General features: G+C 57.1%; 2 protein-coding genes and 1 long non-coding RNA gene across 6 annotated transcripts in view; 2 read left to right on the forward strand and 1 right to left on the reverse strand.

Moving 5' to 3' along the window:
- Window positions 1–1,439: 1,439 nt before the first annotated feature.
- Window positions 1,440–12,392, forward strand: MCAM (melanoma cell adhesion molecule). 4 transcript variants are annotated; one of them, XM_037409834.1, is made up of 16 exons: window positions 1,440–1,572; window positions 5,869–5,996; window positions 6,107–6,317; window positions 6,424–6,494; window positions 6,607–6,694; window positions 6,861–7,040; window positions 7,125–7,252; window positions 7,415–7,574; window positions 7,664–7,785; window positions 8,090–8,228; window positions 8,342–8,463; window positions 8,551–8,686; window positions 8,820–8,837; window positions 9,539–9,680; window positions 10,133–10,250; window positions 11,031–12,392. In XM_037409834.1, exons 1-16 carry the CDS (start codon window positions 1,506–1,508, stop codon window positions 11,058–11,060), a joined length of 1,860 nt encoding a protein of 619 aa, XP_037265731.1. In that variant the 5' UTR covers window positions 1,440–1,505; the 3' UTR covers window positions 11,061–12,392. The 4 variants fall into 4 exon arrangements, with proteins under 4 accessions (XP_037265731.1, XP_037265734.1, XP_037265732.1 ...); XM_037409837.1 differs by lacking the exon at window positions 10,133–10,250; XM_037409835.1 differs by lacking the exon at window positions 8,820–8,837.
- Window positions 12,393–12,554: 162 nt separating this feature from the next.
- On the forward strand, window positions 12,555–15,971 carry LOC119158103. The gene is made up of 2 exons (XR_005107763.1): window positions 12,555–12,853; window positions 14,823–15,971. It is a non-coding gene; the product is annotated as an uncharacterized LOC119158103 (long non-coding RNA).
- Window positions 15,972–16,581: 610 nt separating this feature from the next.
- The window catches only part of CBL (Cbl proto-oncogene), a 45,288-nt gene continuing 39,839 nt past the window's right edge, over window positions 16,582–22,030 (reverse strand). The window contains exon 16 of the mRNA XM_037409675.1: window positions 16,582–21,302. Coding sequence (XP_037265572.1) covers window positions 21,022–21,302 — 281 coding nt within the window. The 3' untranslated portion in view covers window positions 16,582–21,021. The remainder of the gene's footprint in view (window positions 21,303–22,030) is intronic.

Consider the following 22,030-nt stretch of genomic DNA (forward strand, 5'->3'; position numbering starts at 1 on the left):
ACTGCATGGCACTGGCGGGGGAGTGGGGCTGGGGGCCAGCACAGGGTTGTCAGGGGGCTGGTGGGGCTGGCAGTATGAGAGGGGCTTGGGGATAGCCGGCGGGAACGCTGTGGCCCCAGGGAACCCGCAGCCCGGCCGCAGAGTGGCTCAGGGTGGTCGGAGGGATGCAGCTCATGCTGCAGGAAAAGCAAGTGGAAGAGACAAGATGTGCAAAGGTTCGGAGCTCCCGGGTTGAGAGCCGGAGGAGAGCGCTCTCGCTGCTCCTGGGAGATGCTGGGGCAGCCCTGGACCTGCCTGCATGTGGGGTGAACTCAACTCAGCCAGCTGCGGGGGTCCTGTGTGAATGGGGAGCAAAATGGGAGGTAGAGAAGGGGCTCTGAAGGAGAAGAAACCCCCGGTGTTTCATCCTCAAGCACTCTGGCTCTGACTGACCTGGGGGAAACTGAGGCACAGAGCCAGGCTGCAATGGGGCAGGGGCAGTGGACCTGGGGGCGCTGCTTGGCAGGCCAGGGGCAACCCGCAGCACCTGGGGAGGGCTGTTGTGCTCCCCCAGGGCTGTGCAGGAGCCTGTCAGGGGGCTGCCGGAGGGGCCGGGCTGTGCTGGGCGATTACCCCTGGATAATAGCAGCCTTGTGCAGGCCTGGGAGCCCCTCCGCCCCCGGCTCGGCCCCCGGCCAGGCGTGCTGCCCCGGCCACCGCAGCTAACGGCCTTTCCACAGCCGCCCTGTTCGACAGCTGCGCGGGGGCTTGGGTGGCCATGGAGCCGTGTCCTGGGGCCCTGCCTTGGGGACAGGGACGGGGGGCATCGCGCCAGGGAGGCTGAGACCCTGCGGACCCCCGGTGACCTGCCTGGGATGGCACTGCCCTCGCATCCCCGCTGCTCCCCAAGGACCCCACTGTCCCCAGGTGTCTCTCAGAGGCAATGACAAAGGGTTTGGCCCGCGGAGGCCGCCGGTGGGCGTCCGAGGTCAGCCCCAAAAGTGTGGCTGGGGTCTTGGGGGGGGGGGGGGGCGGGGGTAGCTCTGCCCCGGGGCACCGCCAGCCACATCCACCGGTGCCTGCAAGTCGCGGGGCCCGGGAGCCCCCAAGCCCTCACCCTCCGCGGGGTCTGCGGGGGCTTCCCACCCCCAGCGCCCGGCAGCCCGCTCCGATCGCCCCCGCGCCGGGCCGGGCTGGCTGCGGGGGGAGCTGGGCCGGGCCCCTCCGGCAGGGCTAGAAGTGCCTGACAGCGGCGGGGGCGGGCGGGGGGCTCGGCGCGGGGCTCCGCGGTACGGGGGGTCTGGGGGCGCCGGCTGATGTCCCGCCCCCGCCATGCCCGGGGGGCCGCACCCGCGCCAGCCATGCGGGGCCCGGCGGCGCCCGGCCGGCTGCCGCTGGGGGGGGATAAGCGGCCGCGGGCGGTGGGCAGGCACCTCGCCTTCCTCCTCCTCCTCCTCCTCCTCCTCCACCGCCTGACGTCACCCACGGCCCCGCTCAGTCGCGGGCGGCCGGCGGCGGCGGTGGGCATGGCTGGGGGGCGGCGGGCGGCCGGGCTCGCCCTGGGCTGGGGCTGCTGCCTCCTGCTCTGCTGCGGTGAGTGGCGCGGGGCGGCCGGGCCGGGCCGGGGGCGGGCGGCCGGGGGCACCTGCGGGGCTGCGCTGCGGGGCGCCGGGGTCCCGCTGTCCCCGGGCAAGGCTTCCCCTGCGCCCCGTGCAGCCGCCATCCCGCTGTCCCCGTCCCCGGGAGTGCCGGGCTGCCGCGGGTCAGCGCCCGGTGCGCGGTGCGGGGCTGTGCCAGCCTCCCTGCCCGGAGCGCTCCGGGGGGCGGGGGGCAGCCGGCGGGGTCCCCCCCGCAGCACCGCTCCGGGGCCGGCGGGGCCCCTCGGGCGCTGCCTGGCTTGGGGCCAGGAATGCGAAGCCTGCGGTGCCGGGGGAGCCTCGGGGGGCGCAGCCCCCTGCAGGATGTCCTCGCCTGCACGTCCCCGGGCTGCGCCGCGGGGGTGGGTCCGGGGTGGGGTGGGGGAGCCGGGAGTGCCGCATTCCGCGCTCAGGGCCCCTTTGCAGCCCCCTCCGCCCCGCGAGGCAGGGCAGGGTGCGGGGTGGGCTCTGCGCCCCCGGGGCCGCGCTCCGGGGTGCCCCCACGTGTGCTGGAGTGCGGCGGGGTGAGGCGCTGGAGCCGCGGGGACGCACCCGCCCCTGCCCTTCTAAGGAGTTTTTCCCCGAGCGCTGTTTCTCTTGGCTTTTTTCACGCTTTCTTTTTTTATCCTCTTTCCAGTCCATTTTCACTCTCGGGGCGGGGGGGCTGCGTTTCCTGCCCTACCCTCTCCCCGCAGCATCCCCCCCACCCCCTCGCCGGGGCAGGGAGTGGTCCCGGTGTGCGCCCCGTCCCGGCCGCGCTGCGGGGGTGGCCCCAGGCGCTGTGGACGGGGCTCCGGCACGGCAGGGGAGCGGATCGCCCGAGCCAAAGGCAGGCTGCCCACGCCCCCCCCCCCCCCCGGGCTGGGATCCCCTTCCTCACCGCACATGTGCCGAGCGAGGAGTGCATTGGTTGGCGGCATCGGTGTGTTCACGAGCCCAGCCACGGCGAAAGGCTTGATGCTTCCCAGAAGCGTGAGGAGCCGCAGCCAAGTGCTTCCCCGCCGGGCTGGGGGCTCGCCCTGCTGCTGTGGCAGGGGGCTGACCCCCTGGGGCGGCCAGTGCCACCCCGGCCCCTTCGGCACTGCGGCCTCGGGCTATTGGAGAGGTCCCCGTTGGAGAGGTCCCTGTGGGTGCTGTCACCTGGCTGCGGGGCTGGGGTGGTGAGCCTTTCCTCTCCTGGTGTACATGGCCGGCTGCTGGCGGGGCGCTGGGGCCGTTTGGGGGTGCAGGGTGCCGCTCCGTGCTGCAGCAGAGCCTTGGCTCGCTCCCCGTCACCGGCACAGCGAGGGTTGGGCTGGGGCGGAGGGTGCTGGGCGCTGGCGGTGGGGTTGCTGCTGCAGGGCCGGGGCTCAGCGCCCTGTTTCCCCTCCCCGTGAGGAAGAAGGGGTGCAGGTGATGCCACGCCGCGGGATGTACTCTGGCACAGGGCTCTGTGCGGGAGGGGCAGCGTTGCCCAGGGCAGGGGGCACATGTGGGCATGTGCTGGGAGCAGGCGGGATCTGGCCGCAGCTGGTTTCCCTGCGAGGGGAACAGAAATCCGCGGAAACCTCAAGCATCCCACGTGCGGCTGCAGACCCCTGCGGTGCCCCTCTCGCTGCTCTGTGCCGGGGGCTCTGCGCCACCGCCGCCACACTGCTCCTCGCCATCTCCCCGCACACCTCGGCTCGACGGGAGGCTGGTGGAGGGGCTGTGCTACTCCCCACCCCCTTCCTCGGCTCTCAAAGCAAATCTTTGTTCTTGTGGAGCTCTGGCTGGCGGCCGGCTGTCCGCCAGCCAGATGGAGAGGCACGGGGGCTCTCCTCCCTTCCCTGCTTGCTTGCTTGCTGCAGACGTCCTCTCCAGATCTCCAGGTCTCCCGTTGGAGCTGTGCCAGGCGCTTGGGGTGCACGGTGGAGGCTGGAGCTCAGCGCTGCAGCTGGGCTGTTCTATGCGTGGCCGATGGGTCTCCAGCCCTGCCCAGGTTCCCTCACCCAGCCACGCTGGGCACAAGGGAGGATCTGGGCACAAGGGAGGATCGCTGTGGACACAGAGCCTGCTGTGCCAGGGTGCCCGTGCCCGCTGCCTCTGCAGCCTGCCTGCACACAGAGCAGGCTGGAGCTGCAGGAGGAAGCCCTCTGTCCCCAGGGTTGCGGGGGGGCTTTGTAGCCCCCAGCTAGCCACACTTGTGGTGGTGCTGGGTGCTCCTTCCAGCCTGGGGGAGGGCTGGTGTCCAGCCTGCCCCGGAGGGGGGTGCAGTGAGCCCTTGTCCCAGGCAGGGTGGGGGCTGTAGCGTCCGTGTCCACCTCCTCAAGGGCAGTGGATGGGGCAGTGGATGGTTGGGAGGGACGTGCCTCATGCCAGCCCCAGATGCCAGCCATTCTCCAGCTCTGAGCTCATGGGTTTGGCTGCTTCGCTGCCTGGATGAGGGCTCTCATGCCGAGCGGGTCAGTGGGGTGGGCCAGCAGCTCTCCCCCTCCCAGGGGCTGGCTCTGCCCAGGGTCTAAAAGGGGGGCAAAGCCCGGCCTGCCTGCCTGCAGCGCAGAAGTGTCGGGGCTCAGCAGACGGTGCCCCAGCCCCAGGCTTGCCCAAGCCTGCGGGTGCCCGACTGCACCAGGCGGCCAGGTGTAAAGTTATCTTCTCCTATGTACGCTCAGTCCAGTTTCCTGACCCCAGTGCATGCTTATCTGTGGGGCTTTCACCTGTTTTTGTAGCGCCTCCTTTCCTGTGCAGTGCTTTGTCTGTCCCCCTTTGCTGAGTGCCGACTGTACTGTGCCAACGGAACGGGTGAGGGCCAAAAGCTGGCTGTTGGGGTGTCCTGAAGTGGCTGGTCCTGTGAGCTGGGGCCTTTGCTGTGGCAGAAGGGCTCCTGCCTGCATTTTGGCATTGTGCCACCACATAGCCCCTCCAGACAGAGAGTATTTTGTGGGCACGGCATTGGCCTTTGAAGTTGCCTCACTTGCAAGGCTCTGTGGCTGTTACTGAGCAGCGTTATCGAGGGAGCTGTTGACACAGCTGGTTTCCTCCAGCCTCTTGTGTACAGCTGCCATACCTGGGCTGGGCTGTGGGTGCTGAGCCGGTTGGCCCTGTTGCTGGGGGATCGACCTCTGTCCCCTCCCGCAGGGCTGCACCCCCACCCAGGGCACGCAGCCCTCCCTTGCTTTGGCACCCCTAGAACCGGTGGTTGTGGCACTCCTAGCCTTGCTGTGATGCAGCACTTGTCTCTGCCGTGCCTGGCTGGGGTGATGCTCTACCCCCGGCCCCCTGGGGAGTGGTTCTGTTCCGTGTCCTGGATCGATAGCCATTACCTTCCCCGGCTGCTCTGGAGCTTGGCCAGGAGCTCCATTACTGCTGCGGGCGAGTGGGTGGATGGGCTGAGGGGGAAGGTAGGGTGCCGAGGTGGGCAGGCTCTGCTCGCTGTGGGTGCGGGTCCCTGGTGTCACCCATGCTATGGGGTGGGCAGTGCTGGCTGTGCTTTATGGGCAGGGAGCAGCAAGTGGGGGCTCATCTTGGGTACGCTGCAGGGGTGGATGCTCTGACCGCCAAGCTCTGGGTTCCTGCCTGAGTGGCAGGGTTGGAGGTTGGGGGGGGACCCGGGGGTCCTGGCTGCACCCCTTGCCCTGCCTCTGCTAACCTCCCGACACCTCCTTCGCTGGCCCTTGGTGTGGGTGGGTGCTGGTCTGGGATGCGGGCTTGGACCGGGTGGGTAGATGTGTGCTTTGGGGTGTGAGGGGGGTCACTGCTGCTCTGGGCTGATTAGGGCCGTTGGCAAGGCGACCCGCTTGCTTGCGGGCTGTGGAGATGCAGCCCCTTCCCATACCCCAGAAAACTACTCCCTGCCTCGGTGGTGTGGGGGGGGATTTGGGGGCTCAGAGGTCCTACTGCTCATTTCAGCAAGACTGGGATGTCATGGGGAGGGCAGGTCTGACAGGGACCGCACCAGTGGTGTGGTGGGTGTCCCCAGGTGTCCTGGGGAGACCAGTGGTGCAAGCGCGGCGTGCCTCGTCCCCTCTCTGGGAGCAGTGCTGGTGGCCTGAGCCCATGGGCACCTTGTGGATGCCCTGTGGATGCAGAAGGCAGTGTGGTGGTGTGCTCCGGGCTGGCACTGCTGCTGGGCTGGGACACAGTGCCTGGGGGATGCTGGCACAGGACGTGGCACTGCCCCAGCCCTTTGGGGGATGCAGATGGGGACAGGCCTGGGCTTGGCTCCCTGCCTGCCCGGCTCAGACCTAGGGGCCTCCCCGTGCTTCCCCCCGTGATGGGCTCTGTCCTGCAGCTGCAGCCAGCCGGATGGAGGTCTCCATGCCAGCGGTGGTCGAAGTGGAGATCGGGGACACGGCCAGGATCGAGTGCAACTTCTACATCCCTGAAAATGATTCCTACACCTACATCAACTGGTTCTACGTGAGTGCTGGCCTGGGAGAGGAGCGGTGGGCAGTGGGCTGGGGTGACAGCTAGCCCGGAGCTTTCTCCTGGGCTCTCTGTCAGCCTGGCCTCAGCCCCTCGCCTTGCAGATCGACGGCAACAACCAGGTGAGGCTGTGCCACATCATAGGCAGCAAGGTCGTGGAGGATAACACGGACTACAAGGGGCGGCTCTCGGTGGGGGAGGACAAGGCCCTCTCCATCAGCAAGGTGACGGTGCAGGATGCCAGGACCTTCGTGTGCCAGGTCGAGGCGGGCAGCCACGGTGCGGGCGAGAACCGCTCTGAGCTCCGCGTCTACAGTGAGTGATGGGGCGGGAGGGCAGCACGGCCACTCATCCGCTCTGCGGGGCTGGTGGGAGATCCTCTCCCGTCCCTCCTAACACCGTGGGTGGCTTCTCTTTCCAGAGGTCCCCGAGACCCCTGAGATTGTGGCCAACTCGGGAGGCATCTCAGTGCACAGCACTGACATCCCGCAGGTGAGGAGAAGCTGCGCATGGGGAGGGGAGGCTGCCAGCCGTGCCAGGCTCCCTGCTCCCCTCTCCCCATGGGCACACCCGGTGCTCAAAGCTTTCTCTGCCGCCGCTGCAGATTGCCCAGTGTGTGAGCAGGAACAGCTTCCCGTTCTCCAACATCACATGGTACAAGAATGGGAAGCAGCTGCAGCAGCAGGAGAAGAGTGAGTGGGCTGGGGCTGGGGAACCGAACCTGCCTGCTGGGGAGAGGGGCTGGGGCACTTGTGGTACCCGGGGCCTGGGGCCTGGCAGCCCATGGCCACCCAAAGGAGCCCTCTTTCCTCCTCTGGCCTCCCCGCGGGCTGGGAACAGCGGCTTTGTCCCCTGTAGTGGTGAAGATCATGGACACGCTGACCCGCGAGTCGAGCGGGCTGTACACGGTGAGCAGCACCCTCTTTGCCCGCGTCACCCGAGAGGATCGCAACTCCCTCTACCACTGCACCGTGCACTACTGGCTGCGGGGACACAGGCGCACCATGGAGTCACGGCCAGTCAATGTCACAGTCTTCTGTGAGTCAGGGGCTGGGGCCCGCGCCTGCCGCCCGGTGCTGCCTGGCAGGGCTCCGCACTGATCCCTCCCGCTCCCTCCCGCAGACCCTGCGCAGCACGTGAAGCTGCAGGTCATGCCGTCCTCAATGCTGGTGAAAGAAGGGGATAACGTGAAGCTGGTCTGCGAGGCCGACGGGAACCCAGCACCCGTCTTCAGCTTCTATAAGAGAGATGTGAGGCTGGAGGGGACCTGAGCACCTCTCACTTGGTGGACAGCTCGTGTCCTGGCTGCTCCTCGTCCCCTGCCTGGGGGACCCTGGGCAGTGGGATGCAGCAGCTGGGATGAAGGGTGCCTGTGTGGGGCTAAAGGCTCTGTTTTTCTTCACTGTCTGCAGCTGGGAGACTGGCAGGATGTGTCATCACTGGCAGACGCCAACAGTGGGGTGCTATACCTGCGTGACGTGACTAAGAACAGCAGTGGCCTGTACAGGTGCCAGACCCTGGACTTGGATGATATGGGACAGCTTGAGCAGGATGTGGAGCTTGTTGTGAACTGTAAGGCAGGGGGATGGGATCCTGCAGACCTTGTGATGGGTGCCTCGTCCCTCCTGCTCATCCTGTCCTGGTCTCCATCCCTCTCCCAGACATTGAAGAGGTCCGTGTGAAGATGGAGCCATCCTCACCCCTTAAGGAAGGGGATAGTGTGAGGCTGAGCTGTGATGCCAACAGCCCTGTGGCCCTGGACTACCAGTGGAGGGATGACAAGGTGAGCAGGCATTTGGGTATTGTCGTGCTCAGGCTTGGTGAGCCTGGGCTTTGCAGCAAACTGGGCAGAGGCAGGAGCTTGCTTCATCTCTTGTGAGAGAGGCCAGGGCTAGGATTCCCCCTCCCATGGGCCCGCATTGTCCATCTCTACCCCTTCACCTCCTGCCAGTACTGCAAGGAGGTCCTGTGCTCGCAGCCCCCCTTGCGGTGCGTAGGAGGGAGGGCTGAGGCGCTTTGGGACAGCTGCAGAGCCTGGGGAGCCTGGTACTCGGGGCTCATGGCCGGTGGGCATCCTCTCCCAACAGGGCAAGAAGGTTGCAGAAGGGAACCAGCTCTTCCTGAGCAACCTCACCTTCGAAACCTCCAGAAACTTCAGCTGCAAGGTGATTGCACCGAGCGTGCCAGGGCTGGAGCAGAGCAAGCAGGTGGCCGTGGCCGTTCAGGGTAAGGAGCGGTGTGTGTGCAGGCGTGCTGCCGGGCTGGAGGGAGCCCTGTCCCTTGCAGCATCAGCCCCGGTCCCCAATGAGCCGCGGGTGCTTGATGTGCCGTCCCCACAGGGAAGCCGCGGATTGTCGCCATCAGCTCCCCGCTGTACGTGCGGCAGGACGAGGTGGTGAACCTGACCTGCAAGGCCATTGCTTTCCCCAAGCCTTCTGTCCACTGGAACGTCAATGGGACGGTGAGCGCTGGGGAGGGTGCTGGGTCTCTTGGAGGGGCTGCGCATTGCCACGGGTGCTGAATCCTTCACTGTGCGCCCCCCTCGCAGGCTCATGAGTACATTGAAAACCAGCACATCGCCAGCAACCTGACGGTGCGTGTGAACCATGACCTGCTGCGGGCAGGAGCCATGTGCAGGGTCTCCAACGCGCTGGGTGTCAGCGAGAAGCACATCCAGCTGCTGGGTGAGTCTCGGGCACTGCGCTCTGGCCTGGGAGCCCAGGGAAGCGTTAGTCCCCCTTGCGCAGGCACCCTGCGTGTCGTGCTGCCGTGGCGTGGCTGAGCTCTGTCTCTTTCCCTCCCTTCCTGCTTTACCAGTGGAATCCATCAGAAAAGGTCAGTCTCTGCACCGCGCCGGGTGTGTGACAGCCCAGGCTCCAGTGGGAGCATGCCATCGATGGGCATCACTCCCCTTGGGGCTGGGGAGGGAGCCGGAGCGTGACAGGGATGGACATCACTCGCCTCGGGGCTGGGAAGGGAGCCTGGATCACTGATGGGCATCGCTCACCTTGATGGGCATCAGTCGCCTCGGGGCTGGGGAGGGAGCCTTGGCCGCTCGCTCTTGCACTGCGTCTCTCGCTCTTGCACTGCGTCTCTCTCGCTGCTTCTCTGCCAGGGGAGCGGAGGCTCCGTCCCCAGCTGTTCCTGCAGCCGTGTGGAAGCTGCCTGCTTGTCCCCAGCTGGTAGCCCAGCGAGGCCATCGAGTGCAGCCTCCTGCAGCCCAGGGCCGCTGGGCAGGGAGGGGAAGGGACGGCCGATGTCTTGCAGGAAACCCTGTAAGCTGTCCTACAGCAGGCAGGGGCATGGCAGGCGGGAGCAGAACGTGAAGCTGCTAATGCGGCTGTTTGAACGGAGCGTTTTTTGTACTGACATCTGCCTCCTGCAGGGAGCTGGAGAAGCACCAGGAACTGGATCCCCGTGGGGCTTTCCTGGGGGAAGGGGTCCTTACCTTCCCCCCAGGGGAGTACAGTAATACGGAAGCTGGAGAGCATCAGGGTGGGACAGGCATTAACTTCTTCCTCTTGCGTTGTGTTTAGATCAAAAGACACCAGAGAGCAAAGGGGTGATCATTGTGGCCATCATCGTCTGCATCCTCGTGGTGGCTGTGCTGGGGTCTGTCATCTACTTCCTGCACAAGAAAGGCAAGATCCCATGTGGCCGCGCTGGGAAACAGGACATGTAAGCACTGCCGCCTGCCCTCCCAGGGAGCCCCTGGGGCCAGAGGTGCTTGCCATCACTCATGCTTCCCATCTCATTGCACCAGCTGCTCCCTGCCCAGCGTGGAGGGAGGCAATAGGGCAGCCTCGGGGGGCACCGTGCTGGGGTCTCAGCAGCGCTTTCCAGCTTCCCACAGCGTGGGGTCTGCACTGCTCGCCCCATCCGCACAGGGAGGCGAGGAGGAGGACAGCAGAGTGGTAGAGCAGCCAAGGGATCCCTCCCTAGGGAGGAGCGGGGCAGCCCAAGGCTTCCTGTGAGCCGGAGCCTCTTTCACCCCTGGCCTTCCTTGGCCCCAGCCCCACTCCAGAGCACCCCCTGAGATGGAGCCCCCGGGCTCGGCCTCGCTCCGCCAGCCACGTGCCCTCTTTGGTGTACCACAAACATGTCTCAAAATTGTCACCTCCCTCCCCTAGCACAAAGCCAGAGGCACGTAAAGACAAGATTGTAGTTGAAGTTAAGTCAGATAAACTTTCCGAAGAGGCGGGGCTCCTGCAGGGTGCCAACGGCGAGAAGAGACCTGCCGCTGACCAGGTAGGACAGAGCGTCGTGCGCTGCCCTTCCCCAGGGCGAGGGCGAGGAGCCGTGGGGGTGCATTGAGGTAACGCTTTTCTCCTCCCCGCAAGCTCCTCTGCCAGCACTCCCCCCCGCCCCCCGCATGGGCCTCCATCATCCATCATCAGTGCTCGAGGGGGGCCGTGGGAGGGAGGGGAGGTGACAGAGCCGCGGCTCTCTGCTCCAGGGACGCAGGAGCAGCCCTCTCTCCTGGTGCGTGCAGCTCTGCTCCGTGCCAGCCCCTGGCATCGCCCGGGAGCCCGCTGCTTGGCTCGGCCTCCTCGGAGCCGGGCCGCCGTGGGAGGTGGAGCTACATGAGCATCTCTGGCTGGGAGTCGGGAGCGGGGCTGTGGGAACGGGCCCTGCCCCGGCATCTCGGAGCCAGAGCGCTCGGTGCAGGATGAGAGGAGTCTCCCGGGCTGTGTGCTCCCCTCGCCTGGGGTCGAGAGCCACGGGGGGCTCGAGCAACGACTCACGGTATCTGTGCCAGGCAATGGCCGCGCTGAGGCAGGGCTTGCCATGCTTGCACGCCCCGTGGAGCCATAGGGTGCGGCACCTGAGCCCACCGTGGTTTGATTTGCCTTAGTCCGAGAGAGAATCCCACGCTGGTTCTGCTGCCCACGCAGCTCACGCTTGCCGCCCCTCGCCCTGGGGCCGGCGCTGTCTGTCACGCAGCCACCTGCAGCAGGGGACCTGGTTTTCTGTTCACCCCTAACTGCTTCTTCCCCCTCTCCCTCTTTCTGTTTTGGCGGACTGAAGAGCGAGAAATACATCGATCTGAGAAACTAGAGAGGGAATCTACTAAGTGCTTTCTTCCTTCAAACCTTTCCTGCTCTTGGATTGCCTTGTCCCACCCCTGCTCCAGCACCTGGGGAGCACAGCCAGAGACAATTACTGCGTCGCAGTGCTGAGCCCCAGCGCGCAGGGGACGCCTCTGACTCACCTGTCCGTTACCTCAGCCGTGGGCTTGCAGGTTGTCGACTTAGCAGCAGCAAAGCTGGACTTGCTTACTACTACTACTACTACTACAGAGAAGCCAACAGCAATATTAGAAAGAAATACCCCATTAAGCTACCCGGTGGAAGGATTGGAGGCTTTTTCAGGAAATCTGTCCTGTACGTATGTGTGGGAAGGTTTTGATGCGTTTTACCCCAAACTTGCTCAGAAAAGCTGGTGAAATTGTTGTTTTTCTTTTGGGATGTCCCAGGCATCTTAGCTGTAGCGGTGCGCAGGTTAGATGAGCGAAGGGTGGAAGTGATGCGTTAGAGCGGCGGTTGGCAGCCGCTGGGGAGGGGGTAGTGCTTTGCTTTGCCTTGAAACTGGTGTCGTTGGCTCAGCCCAGCGTGTCCTGGCGGTGCTGTGCAGGCAGGGAGCTCCGTACCGGTAGCTGTGATCCTGCAGGAGGTGAGTACCTGGCAGAGGGGACAGGGGTGCCCATCGCCCAGGCACACGCCGGACCAAGGGCTTGGCTTCCCTGGCTTCTAGCGGAGCCGTGCCGAAGTGCCGGGGAGGGCTTCCCTCCCCCCGCTCCCCAGGGAATTGGATCGCTTTTGGGGGGGCTGCACAGCTGCTGGCAACAGCGGGTGCCAGAGCCCTCCCCCCCAAATTTAAAAGTAAGGAATATTAGGCTAGGGCCAGTCAGCGATGTCTCAGGGTTTTTTATTTCTGTGCTGAACAATTACCACCCCCAGGAGAAACTGGTTTATTTCTGTGCTTCGGTGGCACCTCTGGCCCCGCAGCGGAGCCGTGGGGAGGGCGGATGGGCGAGCAGCTTGCCCTGGCCTGCCCCAGCCCTGCGCCCCCACGGCTCCGTCCCCTGCCCCCTCCTAGAGACATCAGCCCCCTGCAGCCCCTCCTGCCTCTAAGTCACTTACTCAGTGCTCTGGTGTCCACAAGCCCCTCCGGCCCCTGCCGGCTCCCGTTCACGCGGCGGCCAGCGTCCCACAAGCCGTGAGCTGTACTCGTGAGCTGCAAGTGTTGTCGAAGCAGAAGCAAAAGCTTTGGTTTATATATATATATATATTTTTGTTGGATTGTGTGTACATTTCCAGAAGTTTTTGTCTGATAACTTGCAAGGGTTTTTTTTATATATGTGAAAATAAAGTACAAAGTTCAAAGCCGGGTGCTGAGTTTGTAGTGGTGGTCCCACCGGGATGGTGCGGGCAACGTGTCCCCCTGTCCCCCCCACCCCGATTTCAAGGCTCCCTTCCCCAGGAGCGGGTTACTAAGGTGGGGTATCCATGCAGGCTCCCACCTTTACTTTTTCTCCCGCGACAGCAGGACTTACTCCTGGGAAATGGGTTTAAACCAGCAGTGTGGGCTGAAAGCCCCCCTGGCACTTGGGACACCGCTGAAGGTCGCGGGGGCTGGTGGCGGCTGCCGGGTGTCACAGCCCGGCACCAGTGGGACACGCTGCCGCTGGCCTTGGCCAGGAGCCGCCCTCGGCTTCCTGGACGAGCCGGCGGAACGGTGTTGGCTTAACTGGCCTCTGCCCCACGGCGGGGGCAGGAAAATGTCCCGTTCACGGGTGGCCGAGCCCAGCACCGAGTGCGAAGGGGTGGCAGCGGGTGACGGCTGACGAGGTACACGCGGCGGTGGGTCAGCAATCCCGTCCAGGTCCTCGCAGTGGCACCTTCATACCTCCCGTAGCTGGTAACGGGTAATCCTGGAGATCCGAATGGGTGGTTGCACTCACAACTACTACAGACACTGACAACTACCAGTACTAATACATCTAATGGATTCCAATAGATAACTAGTATTAGACTGTAAAAGATCTCATAGTATTAGATTGGAATGTACAATTAGATTACTAGTGACGGTAGATACGAAAAGGCAATACTGTCAACAGAATTTAACAGATCCCAACTGCAGAGTCTATTAGGTAGTTGTATTAATAGCTAATATAGATACTAATAACTGCTCTTCGGTAAGTCCTATCACTAGATTCTAATAGATAACAAGACATTATAGTAGATAATTGTATTGATAGCTACTAATAAATATTAATGGATTTTTCCCTTAAAGAATTCTAATAGATTATAACTGTTACTCATATACGAGCTACTCTGGATCCTAATAGATAATTCTTATTGATACATTCTAATACATTTTAATTGGTAGCTGTATTAATAGCTACTCTAGATACTAAATACAAATAGGTAATTTTTTAGATGCTAATAGCAATAGCTTTTAATAGATAATTGCAATAACGCTAATACAGGTAAGATTCTCATAGATTATGAGACAAAATCGTATGGCTGCCTACTACAAAAAATTCCATTCATGAATTGATAGGTATTTGCATTAATAACTACTATTGATAATTCTATAAGTAGATTCTGTTATAGATTCTACCAGACCATTGTATTTTTAGCTAATATAGATAATACTAACTACATAATGAATAAAAGTATTATTAGATACTGGTAGATAATACAAGAAAATCATCTTACCAGCTATTGTAGATATTAGTAAATCTAAAAAATCTCCAAAATTCAGATAGATAACTTTAGGACCAGCTACTGTAACTACTACTCATAGATAACTGTTGTAGATTTTACTAGATACTGTAGAGGTTCAAATAGCTATCTGTGTTACTTCCTACTGTAGGTACTAATCTGTAATTCTGTTATGAGAATCTATAAGAAAACTTTTCTGCTTGCTGCTGTAGCTGATATTAACTACTAATAGACCACTGTTTTAACAGAATCAGTTCTAAAAATTGATTAGAACATTACAGCTGATAACAGCTACTGTAGACTCTTAACAGTTACTAACAGTAATTCAGTCAGCAGAATTATCTGTTAACGATAGCTACTCTAAACACGACTAATGCGAAACCCAACTCTGTTCGTGGATTCCAGTGGATACCGATAACCTTAAGAAATAACTAATAATAATTACTTGTTGGTAATAGCAGTGTTAGTATCAAGTTCTAACTTAGCCGGGACATTCAGTGATAGATAAATAATAAGTAGCAGTGCACAACAGGATTGGATTTAGCTGAATGCTGCAGCGTAGCGGTGCTGGCAGCGAGGGTGGGTGGTACTGAACGTTGACGGACCACCCTGGCAATAAACCGAGCAGTTAATGCACTGGCTGTGCCACCCCTCAGCAGGTGCTGATACCGCGGGTGTGACAGCGAGAGCAGGTGTGACAGCGAGAGCGGTCAGACGGTGGCTAACACCACCGGGCCCTGTGTGAGCCCCGGGACGCCCTCAGCTCTGTGTAACTACACTGCTAGTGCTTGATGCCATGAAACACCACATGCCCCCTCATTGGACCCCTGGTCATATTATGTCACCCCTCTTATCCTCATTTGACCCCCGTGTCCTCATTTGAGCCCCAGTTAACCTCATTCAACCCTTCAGTACTGATTCTAAGATACTAATTGACCTCAGATGACCCCCGTGTCCTCATTTGACCCCCATGTCCTCATTTGACCCAAGCAACCTCATTTGACCCTTCAGTGCTGTTTCTAAGATACTCGTTGACCTCAGATGATCCCTGTGTCCTCATTTGACCCCATGTCCTCGTTTGACCCCTCAGTGCTGATTTTAGACATCCGTTGACCTCAGATGACCTCTGTGTCCTCATTTGACCCCTGGGTGCTGATTTTGAAGAATTCATCGACCTCAGATGACCTCTGCATCCTCGTTTGACCCCTCAGTGCTATTTTGGAGACTTTCTGTTGACCTCAGATGACCCCTGTGTCCTTGTTTGACCCATGTCCTCGTTTGACCCCAATTGACCTCATTTGAGCCCTCAGTGCTGATTTTGAGGCATTCCCTTGGCCCCTGTGTCCTCATTGAACCCCAATTAATCTCCTTTGACCCCTATGTGACTTGTTCGAGGGGTTCCCTCAACCCCATGTGAGCCACGTGTCCCTGTTCGACCCCAGTCATGGCAGGTGCCCCCCGAGGGTCCTGGCCAGTCTGTCCTCATTTGAGTCTAATGGAGCCTCCAGGTGCCGGAGTAACAGAGGCTGGACCCTGCCGGGCGCTATAGGTGCTGTGATTCCAAGATGCACAAGTGGCAGCTGTCAGTCCCACCCCGAGGGTCTCACCCACTGCAAGACCCACAGGGGTCCCCGGGGTCTCAGGGACTCCAACAATGTCTTAACGTTGTGTAGCATCCGTTAGACCACACAATATTGAAGTGTGTAATATTTATCTCCCTATATATAGTTGGATTTCTTATATATTCTTTATATTTCATATCTAGTTATGCTCTGTAATTCTGTAAAACACCTAATTACAGAAATGCTATGCAATAATCATAAAGATCTTTTAGAGTCTTGCAAGGAACCCACACATTGATAATTGACTTAGAGCGTCGCGTCATGCACAAATTCAAGCGGAGCAGGTTGCAAAGCTCTTCTGCCCAAACCGGAGAGGAACTGAAACGAGTCACGGCTGCCCGGCTTGGTGACTGCAGGCTGGTGCGGGACGGGACGGGATGGCCGTTGGTGTCCCCAAGGCCAGGACTAGGTAGTGCTTCTGGAAGAAATGTCTCTGGTAACATAAGGCAACTGCTCGGGCACACAGGAGGGACCTCTCCCTCTCTGCTCCCTCTCCTCTACTGATCTAAGGATAAACGTGTGGTACGGGACTTGCTTATCAAGCCATTGCCATCAAGCTATCTATCGTACCTAATTACATGCACCTTGCATTTTGTATTAATAAAGCATAAAACTGGTTGGTTGGTGTCATTTCATGTGAATTCAGTCCAAGGGTATCACGGTCACCGGTCCCAAGGGGAGGGAGGTTGTCCTACACCGCTCCTTTTGGGTGGCGACAAGGCTGTAGTAACGTACTAACGGAGGCCGTGAGAGGCAAATGGAGCCCAACAGACGCCGTTTGTTGGGATGGGACTGACGCTTCTGCATCTGCGAGACCCGACAGACACTGCAGAGCCTGTTCAGCCCCACCAGATTCCTGCGGACTCCTCAGGCTCTGCTCGTGGGTGGCAACAAACCTGTCAACATCATTCTCAGATCTGACAGGTCCTGATGGATTATAGCCTCCACTAATCGATTCTATTAGAATACGCTAACTCCACCAAGACTGATTACTATCAACTTGGAATGAATCTTTCCTGCCCTCTGTTCGTTAGCGTCCATGATACAAATCTGAATTTAACACAGAACTGTGGTAACAGCTAAAATAGCTACAGAGTCCGGCCGCAGGAGATCCAGGAGACTGAGCACCGCAGGCCTGGGCACCCCCAACAAGGGGACCGAGACAGGCTTGAGCAGGATAATTCTTTTTGCAGGACTCACAGAACCAACACAACACAGACCATATGCTACAACAAAGGAAATTTTATTTAAAAATAAAACTTTGTTTTGTTTTCTTTTTACTGACACAGGTGAATGAAATCCCAAACAAAGAAGCTCTTAGTGGGCAGCATACAAGAATGGAAACAATTAATAAATAACATTAGTATAACCTCTAAACATTAACAATGCATTTGCAAACAAAATGAGGACTTTAAACCAAGTGAACCTTAAAGCTCAGCTACTCTCTGTAAGAATATTTACCTTCTGTTTTTCCTTATTCTTTACAGACTGAAAGGATTAAATACTGCTATTATATTTTTATATTAATGACACTATTATACTTTTTTAAAATATTTTGTGAAAATCTCAACATTTTAACACTGATATTATACAAATTGGTATTTGTCATTCAAGAGAAAGAACAACTGTTCCTCCCCCACTGGGAATTTCAAAGAAGATTTCTATTAGGAACTTTAAAAATAAGTGTCCTTATTCTCCACTAATTTTTAAAGTGGCACCTTTAAGAAAGTGCCCTGGGAGTTGCATTTTTTTCTTGCTCAACTGAAAAAAACACAAACATTTACAGTAATGACCCTGCCTCAGGATTAGCTACAGTAATGTCATCGGTCTAGTGCAGGAAGCAACATGCTGGACTCCGAGCCCCCCCGGCTCCCCCAGGGCAGGGCTCAGTGAAGGGCACGCAGAAAAACTGTTTGGAAGGGAAACAAGCCCACTGGTCCCCAGCAGAGGCATCCCACGCCTCAAGCTGCAGCACTTGCAGAGACAGACACACAAGGGCAGTGCAGCAGACAGGTTTTACCACACCCCTGGCAGGACAGGGCTCATTCCAGACTCCCATTCAGCTACGGTGGCGTTGAACAGCCAGCAAACCTGTTCGGAACAGAGACGCTTGTCTGCTTTCCACAGCGCCCTGCTGCTCGCTGTGCAGGGACACACACTGGTCCCACACATCTGGTGCCCAGCTCTCACTGTACAAAGTGTTTTCTGCTTGCTTTGTGGCCAGGGTTGACAGGTAGGGGGGAAACCCAGCAGTTTTTGTGAGCAGAACTTGTATTTCATTACAAGCAAAACCAATCCTGTTCTACAATTCTACTGTCTTCACACCAAGCTGAGTACAGCACCAGTCCAGACAAGTCACTGTTAGGAACAGGTAAAGTAGGAAACCTCCACGGTTGAAATGCTACAAAACACAGTGTCATAGTTGAAGTGACAATTGCCCATCTTCGGCGCCCCTTCTTTTCACCCCTTTCAAAGCAGTCTCATGCTCAAAGGCATCTTTACAGCTTGTCTAGCTCGGGCTCTTCAGTTTCACAGAGGTGTGGATGCTCAGATCCAGCCTAGCGATGCAGCATTCCCTCAAGAAAGGCACTAGACATTTGGGGGTTGGGTTTTGTGTTTTTTTGTTTGGTTTTTTTTTTTTTTCTTTTTAAAGTAGCGTCATAAAGTTAACTTCTTAAGCATAAAGATCAAGGAGGTGAAGGGAAAAAAAGAGAAATTAATCTTAGGCTTACCTTTCTGAAAGAACAACAAGAAAAATACACTGTACAGTGCTTGGATGGACTCCACAGAGCACGGCCATAAGACATGGTCAGGACTCTGCTGCACTTCAGTGGTACTAGCAAATGCTTTCACGTCTAAGGAAGAAAAGCCAAGACTTAAGTTTCCTAAGTCAGACTGAGACACAAACAGTGGACAGAAAAGACACATGCAGAAAAATTAGTGATACATGCCACAAAGAGTGCTCTCTCTAATCTCTAATACCTGGAACAACACCCATAGGAACATCTCTTGGCACATAAACCCCAAAGACAGGCCTGTAATAGCTCTGCTAGGCATGATTTAATTTAACATTACAACAAGCCTGTAATAAAGGGCTTGTATGGGACAGGGCATCACTACTCTGATCACACACACTGTGCAAGACAAGAGTTAAGGCTTTCTAGCCAGCTGGACTTGGCTCTTAAGCAGTCTTGGCAGTGGCAAGAGTCACGCGCCACACTTGAACACACTTGCACTGAGTTTATAGAGCAAGTCAGAAATGAAGTGGCTCCAAATCCAACATGGAGCTAGTGGCAGCACTGGAGAGAATATGAAAAAGCAGGAAATAAAACCGTAGTGCTCCCTTACAAAAGGGTTTTTCCCTGGTTTTCTGGGACAAAGCCAGGAAATAACTCTCATACACCAGGACTGGTTGCTTGGGCTCACAAATGTAACGTGCGGAGACAACTGAGAACAACCAGAGCTGCCCCATGTTCCTGCCTCAGCAGCACCAGCGCTGGGCTTGCTTCTCTAGAAGCTCCCACAGACACGCTGACCAAGGCTGCCATGCGTAACTGGCAGAGCAATTCACGCAGAAAGAGCAGGACTGGCTCCTGATACCGCTGACGGTTGCACGTGTGGGCAGAGGAAAAAGAACAGCTCTTCTTCCCCGAGTGCAATACACACTGACATCACCTCCTCTGCAGCGCAGCACCTCCACCAAGGCCAGACTCTGCTCTTGGCTGGGCCTGACCGCTCTGCACCACCGCAGAGCGCCGTGCCCACTGACGTGAATCTCATCGGTGTGCTGTATTGCAAGTTTCAGCCCTGGCCCCAAAATAGCAGCGGTGGTGGCGACCTGTAAATGTTGCAGGAGATCTCCTTACGGTTTCAGAGAAGGTTTCCTTCACTACAGAAAGGAGGGAAGTAAAGAGGCAGTTCATGCTTTTAAACTACCTGGAACTCACTGCATCAATTTATAAAGCTGTAGATCTAGAGAGAAACCTATACTCTAACATAAAACAAAGATTTTACGCTTAATTCCCTTTGCTAATACTTGTTCAGTCCTCTCTGCCAACCGCAAGCCATTTCTGAGACACGGGCCCAGCTACTGGATTCTTTAAAAGGCTAAACTGCATCCAACTGCCATAACCACTCCAACACCACTTCAAGTTGCAACCCTTCGCCTAGTGACTACTGCTGCCCTTAAGAGAGATGCAAATAACGCTAGACACGCTTCAAAAGGCTAACAGCCTCTCAGTGTACACAGCGCGCTTGTTCGCCTGTCAGGCTGTGATCTGCGTATGCCTGCTCGATTTAAATCCTCTCAAAAGGAACCATACACTGCTCGCACATCAAGCATCTACGAACAGAGTTAAGTAGCTGAGTATGCAAGTCAGGTTCTTTCAAAGTAACAGCTGAGTACTGACTTCTAAAGCCGTGTGATCATTTTACAAATACAGAAGTTTCCCAGATCTGCTTTAACACAAGCTCTGGCAATACCTTAGAGCAATGGAAATGGAAAGAAGGGCCCCCGTGTTGTTTTGATAGCCATGCAGGGAAGTGCTGCATTTCTTTTACTGCAAAGCAGGTAAGATAGCAACAAATACGTCAGCTCCATCTACCAATTCCACAAAACAGCCTGGCACGAAGACAGCTGGCTCCCGCCAAAGCTCTCTGAAGGAGAAGACGGAATGTGCGTGAAGACCACTAGTCTGTGACAGCCACCGTGCAATTGAGATAAATAAAACATCGTATTTACCAGGTGCAACATTCCTACAGAAAGAGCGCATGGGAGTGTCCAGTGATGGCTGCTCAAGCCCAGCAGGGCCACAATCAAGTTTGAGCACTGAAGCACAAAATGCTCCAGGGTAAAAAAAGGAGAAGCAGCAGCCAGTTCTTTGCTTTCACTCAAATTCTTCCCACCCTCTCCCACCCCTCAAAAACACGCAAAACTTTCAGCACGTCTAGCTGCCTGGAATCTGGTGCTGCCAGTGCTGCCGGCAAGAGGACATACATGAGAGAAATCCAACTCCCAGCACCGTCAAGATCAAAATGCCCGGCAGAAGCTAGTCATGCTATCTCCAGGCAAAAAGGGAGGGCTTGAATCATAAGCAATCAATGCTATTATTACAGGCAAAAGGGAAACACCATGGTGAGCAGGAAGCAATCAAAAGATTCTTCCAAGGTCTCCTATTTATTCCCAGCAGAAAGGGACCTCCCAGCTGCTCTAAAAAGCCTGAGCCAGACACACAGCAGCAAACAGATCCAAACCTAGTACCATGAACCACAGGACACACCACACTGACCTCGAGACTTTGTTTCTCAGAGCATTCACTTAGAATTCACAGCACAAAACACTGCCCCCAGCCTCCAGGGCATCAGCTCGGGGATCCCTTGTTGCGACACCTTTCTCTACCAACACCCTGGAAATAAATCTGTTCTCTCAAACAAGAGGTAGGGGTAAAGGACTCCAAGACATACACTGTATAAAACACCATTCTGCTCCATTTCATTCCACTGCTTTGAAATCTGGAACCACAAAAACCTGATAACTGATTCTCTTACGAGGCAGGACTGACCTCAGCACGAAGTCTCTAAAGGAACCCCCTTCCCCTTTGGTGCGTAGCTGGGCTACGGCTGCCCAGGCAGCTGGTCCACAGAAGTTGTAGGTGTGGAGGTAATGTGCTATGTGGCCACATGCGCAGGGGAGGAAATGGAAACAAACTCCCGGAGAATATTCTTGGCCATTTCAATATTATTATGTGCAATGACCAGTGCTTTCTGAATGTCCTGATATGAATAGCCTTGGCTCATCAGATTCTCGATCTCACTGGAGAGCTGCAGTGATGCACTGGTCCCACTGCTGGCTCCACCTGTTTGGCAGCTCCCCGCTTTCCGCTCAGAATTTATTCTCCGTGGTAGTGGCTTCGGTGGCCTTTCTGGAACTTGAGAGCCATCTGAAAAACCTGGAAGGAGAAACAAATGCATCACTTCAAAGAAGAACATGTGATTCTTGCTTGGAACAAAGCAGGAATGACACTAGGTTGATAAATGGCACTTCAAAAACATGCCGCTGAAAGCCACTTCGACCAGCCTGCCCTCTCACACCAACGGTACGTATTAGCTCAGCTTCCCCTCTCGCGTGCAAAAACGGCTATGGAGATTTTTTTTTTTAATTAGGAAGCCATAACAGGCTCATTTATCAGGAAAAGACCATATAAATGGAAAAAACTAATACGGGATATATGTGTGCGTGTGAGCAGAGCTCAGATATCAGCCTTCAAAAAGACACAGAGACCTGCTGGGAAAAAATGACACAGCAAATATGCAACGTTACCAAACTTCCCATTTCCTTCCAGAATCAGACAGCAACCTCCCGTTTAACTGCCCAGGTGCCAATCTCTCCTCACAGAAATACTGTTCCCGTTGCAGCGTGCTGAGGGAGTGTATGCACAAACCCACACCTAGCAGTTACAGGTCACCCACCACCCCTGCTCCCTCCAGCAACCGAATTATGTCCTCTGAAGGGTCTGCTCCTCTTCCTCTGCCAGCCCATCAGCAGGCCAGGGCCCTCGAGAAGAGCTCCTGCTGAAGCTCACCCTACCTAACGGCCGGCAGCTATTGCCGGTAAGTAAGCTCAGCCTGTTCTGCCTTTCCTCTTAGTCATTCAGATCTGTTACTTGCCAGCAGCCAC

Source organism: Falco rusticolus, chromosome 16 (assembly GCF_015220075.1).
Source record: "Falco rusticolus isolate bFalRus1 chromosome 16, bFalRus1.pri, whole genome shotgun sequence".
Classification (NCBI taxonomy): domain Eukaryota; kingdom Metazoa; phylum Chordata; class Aves; order Falconiformes; family Falconidae; genus Falco; species Falco rusticolus.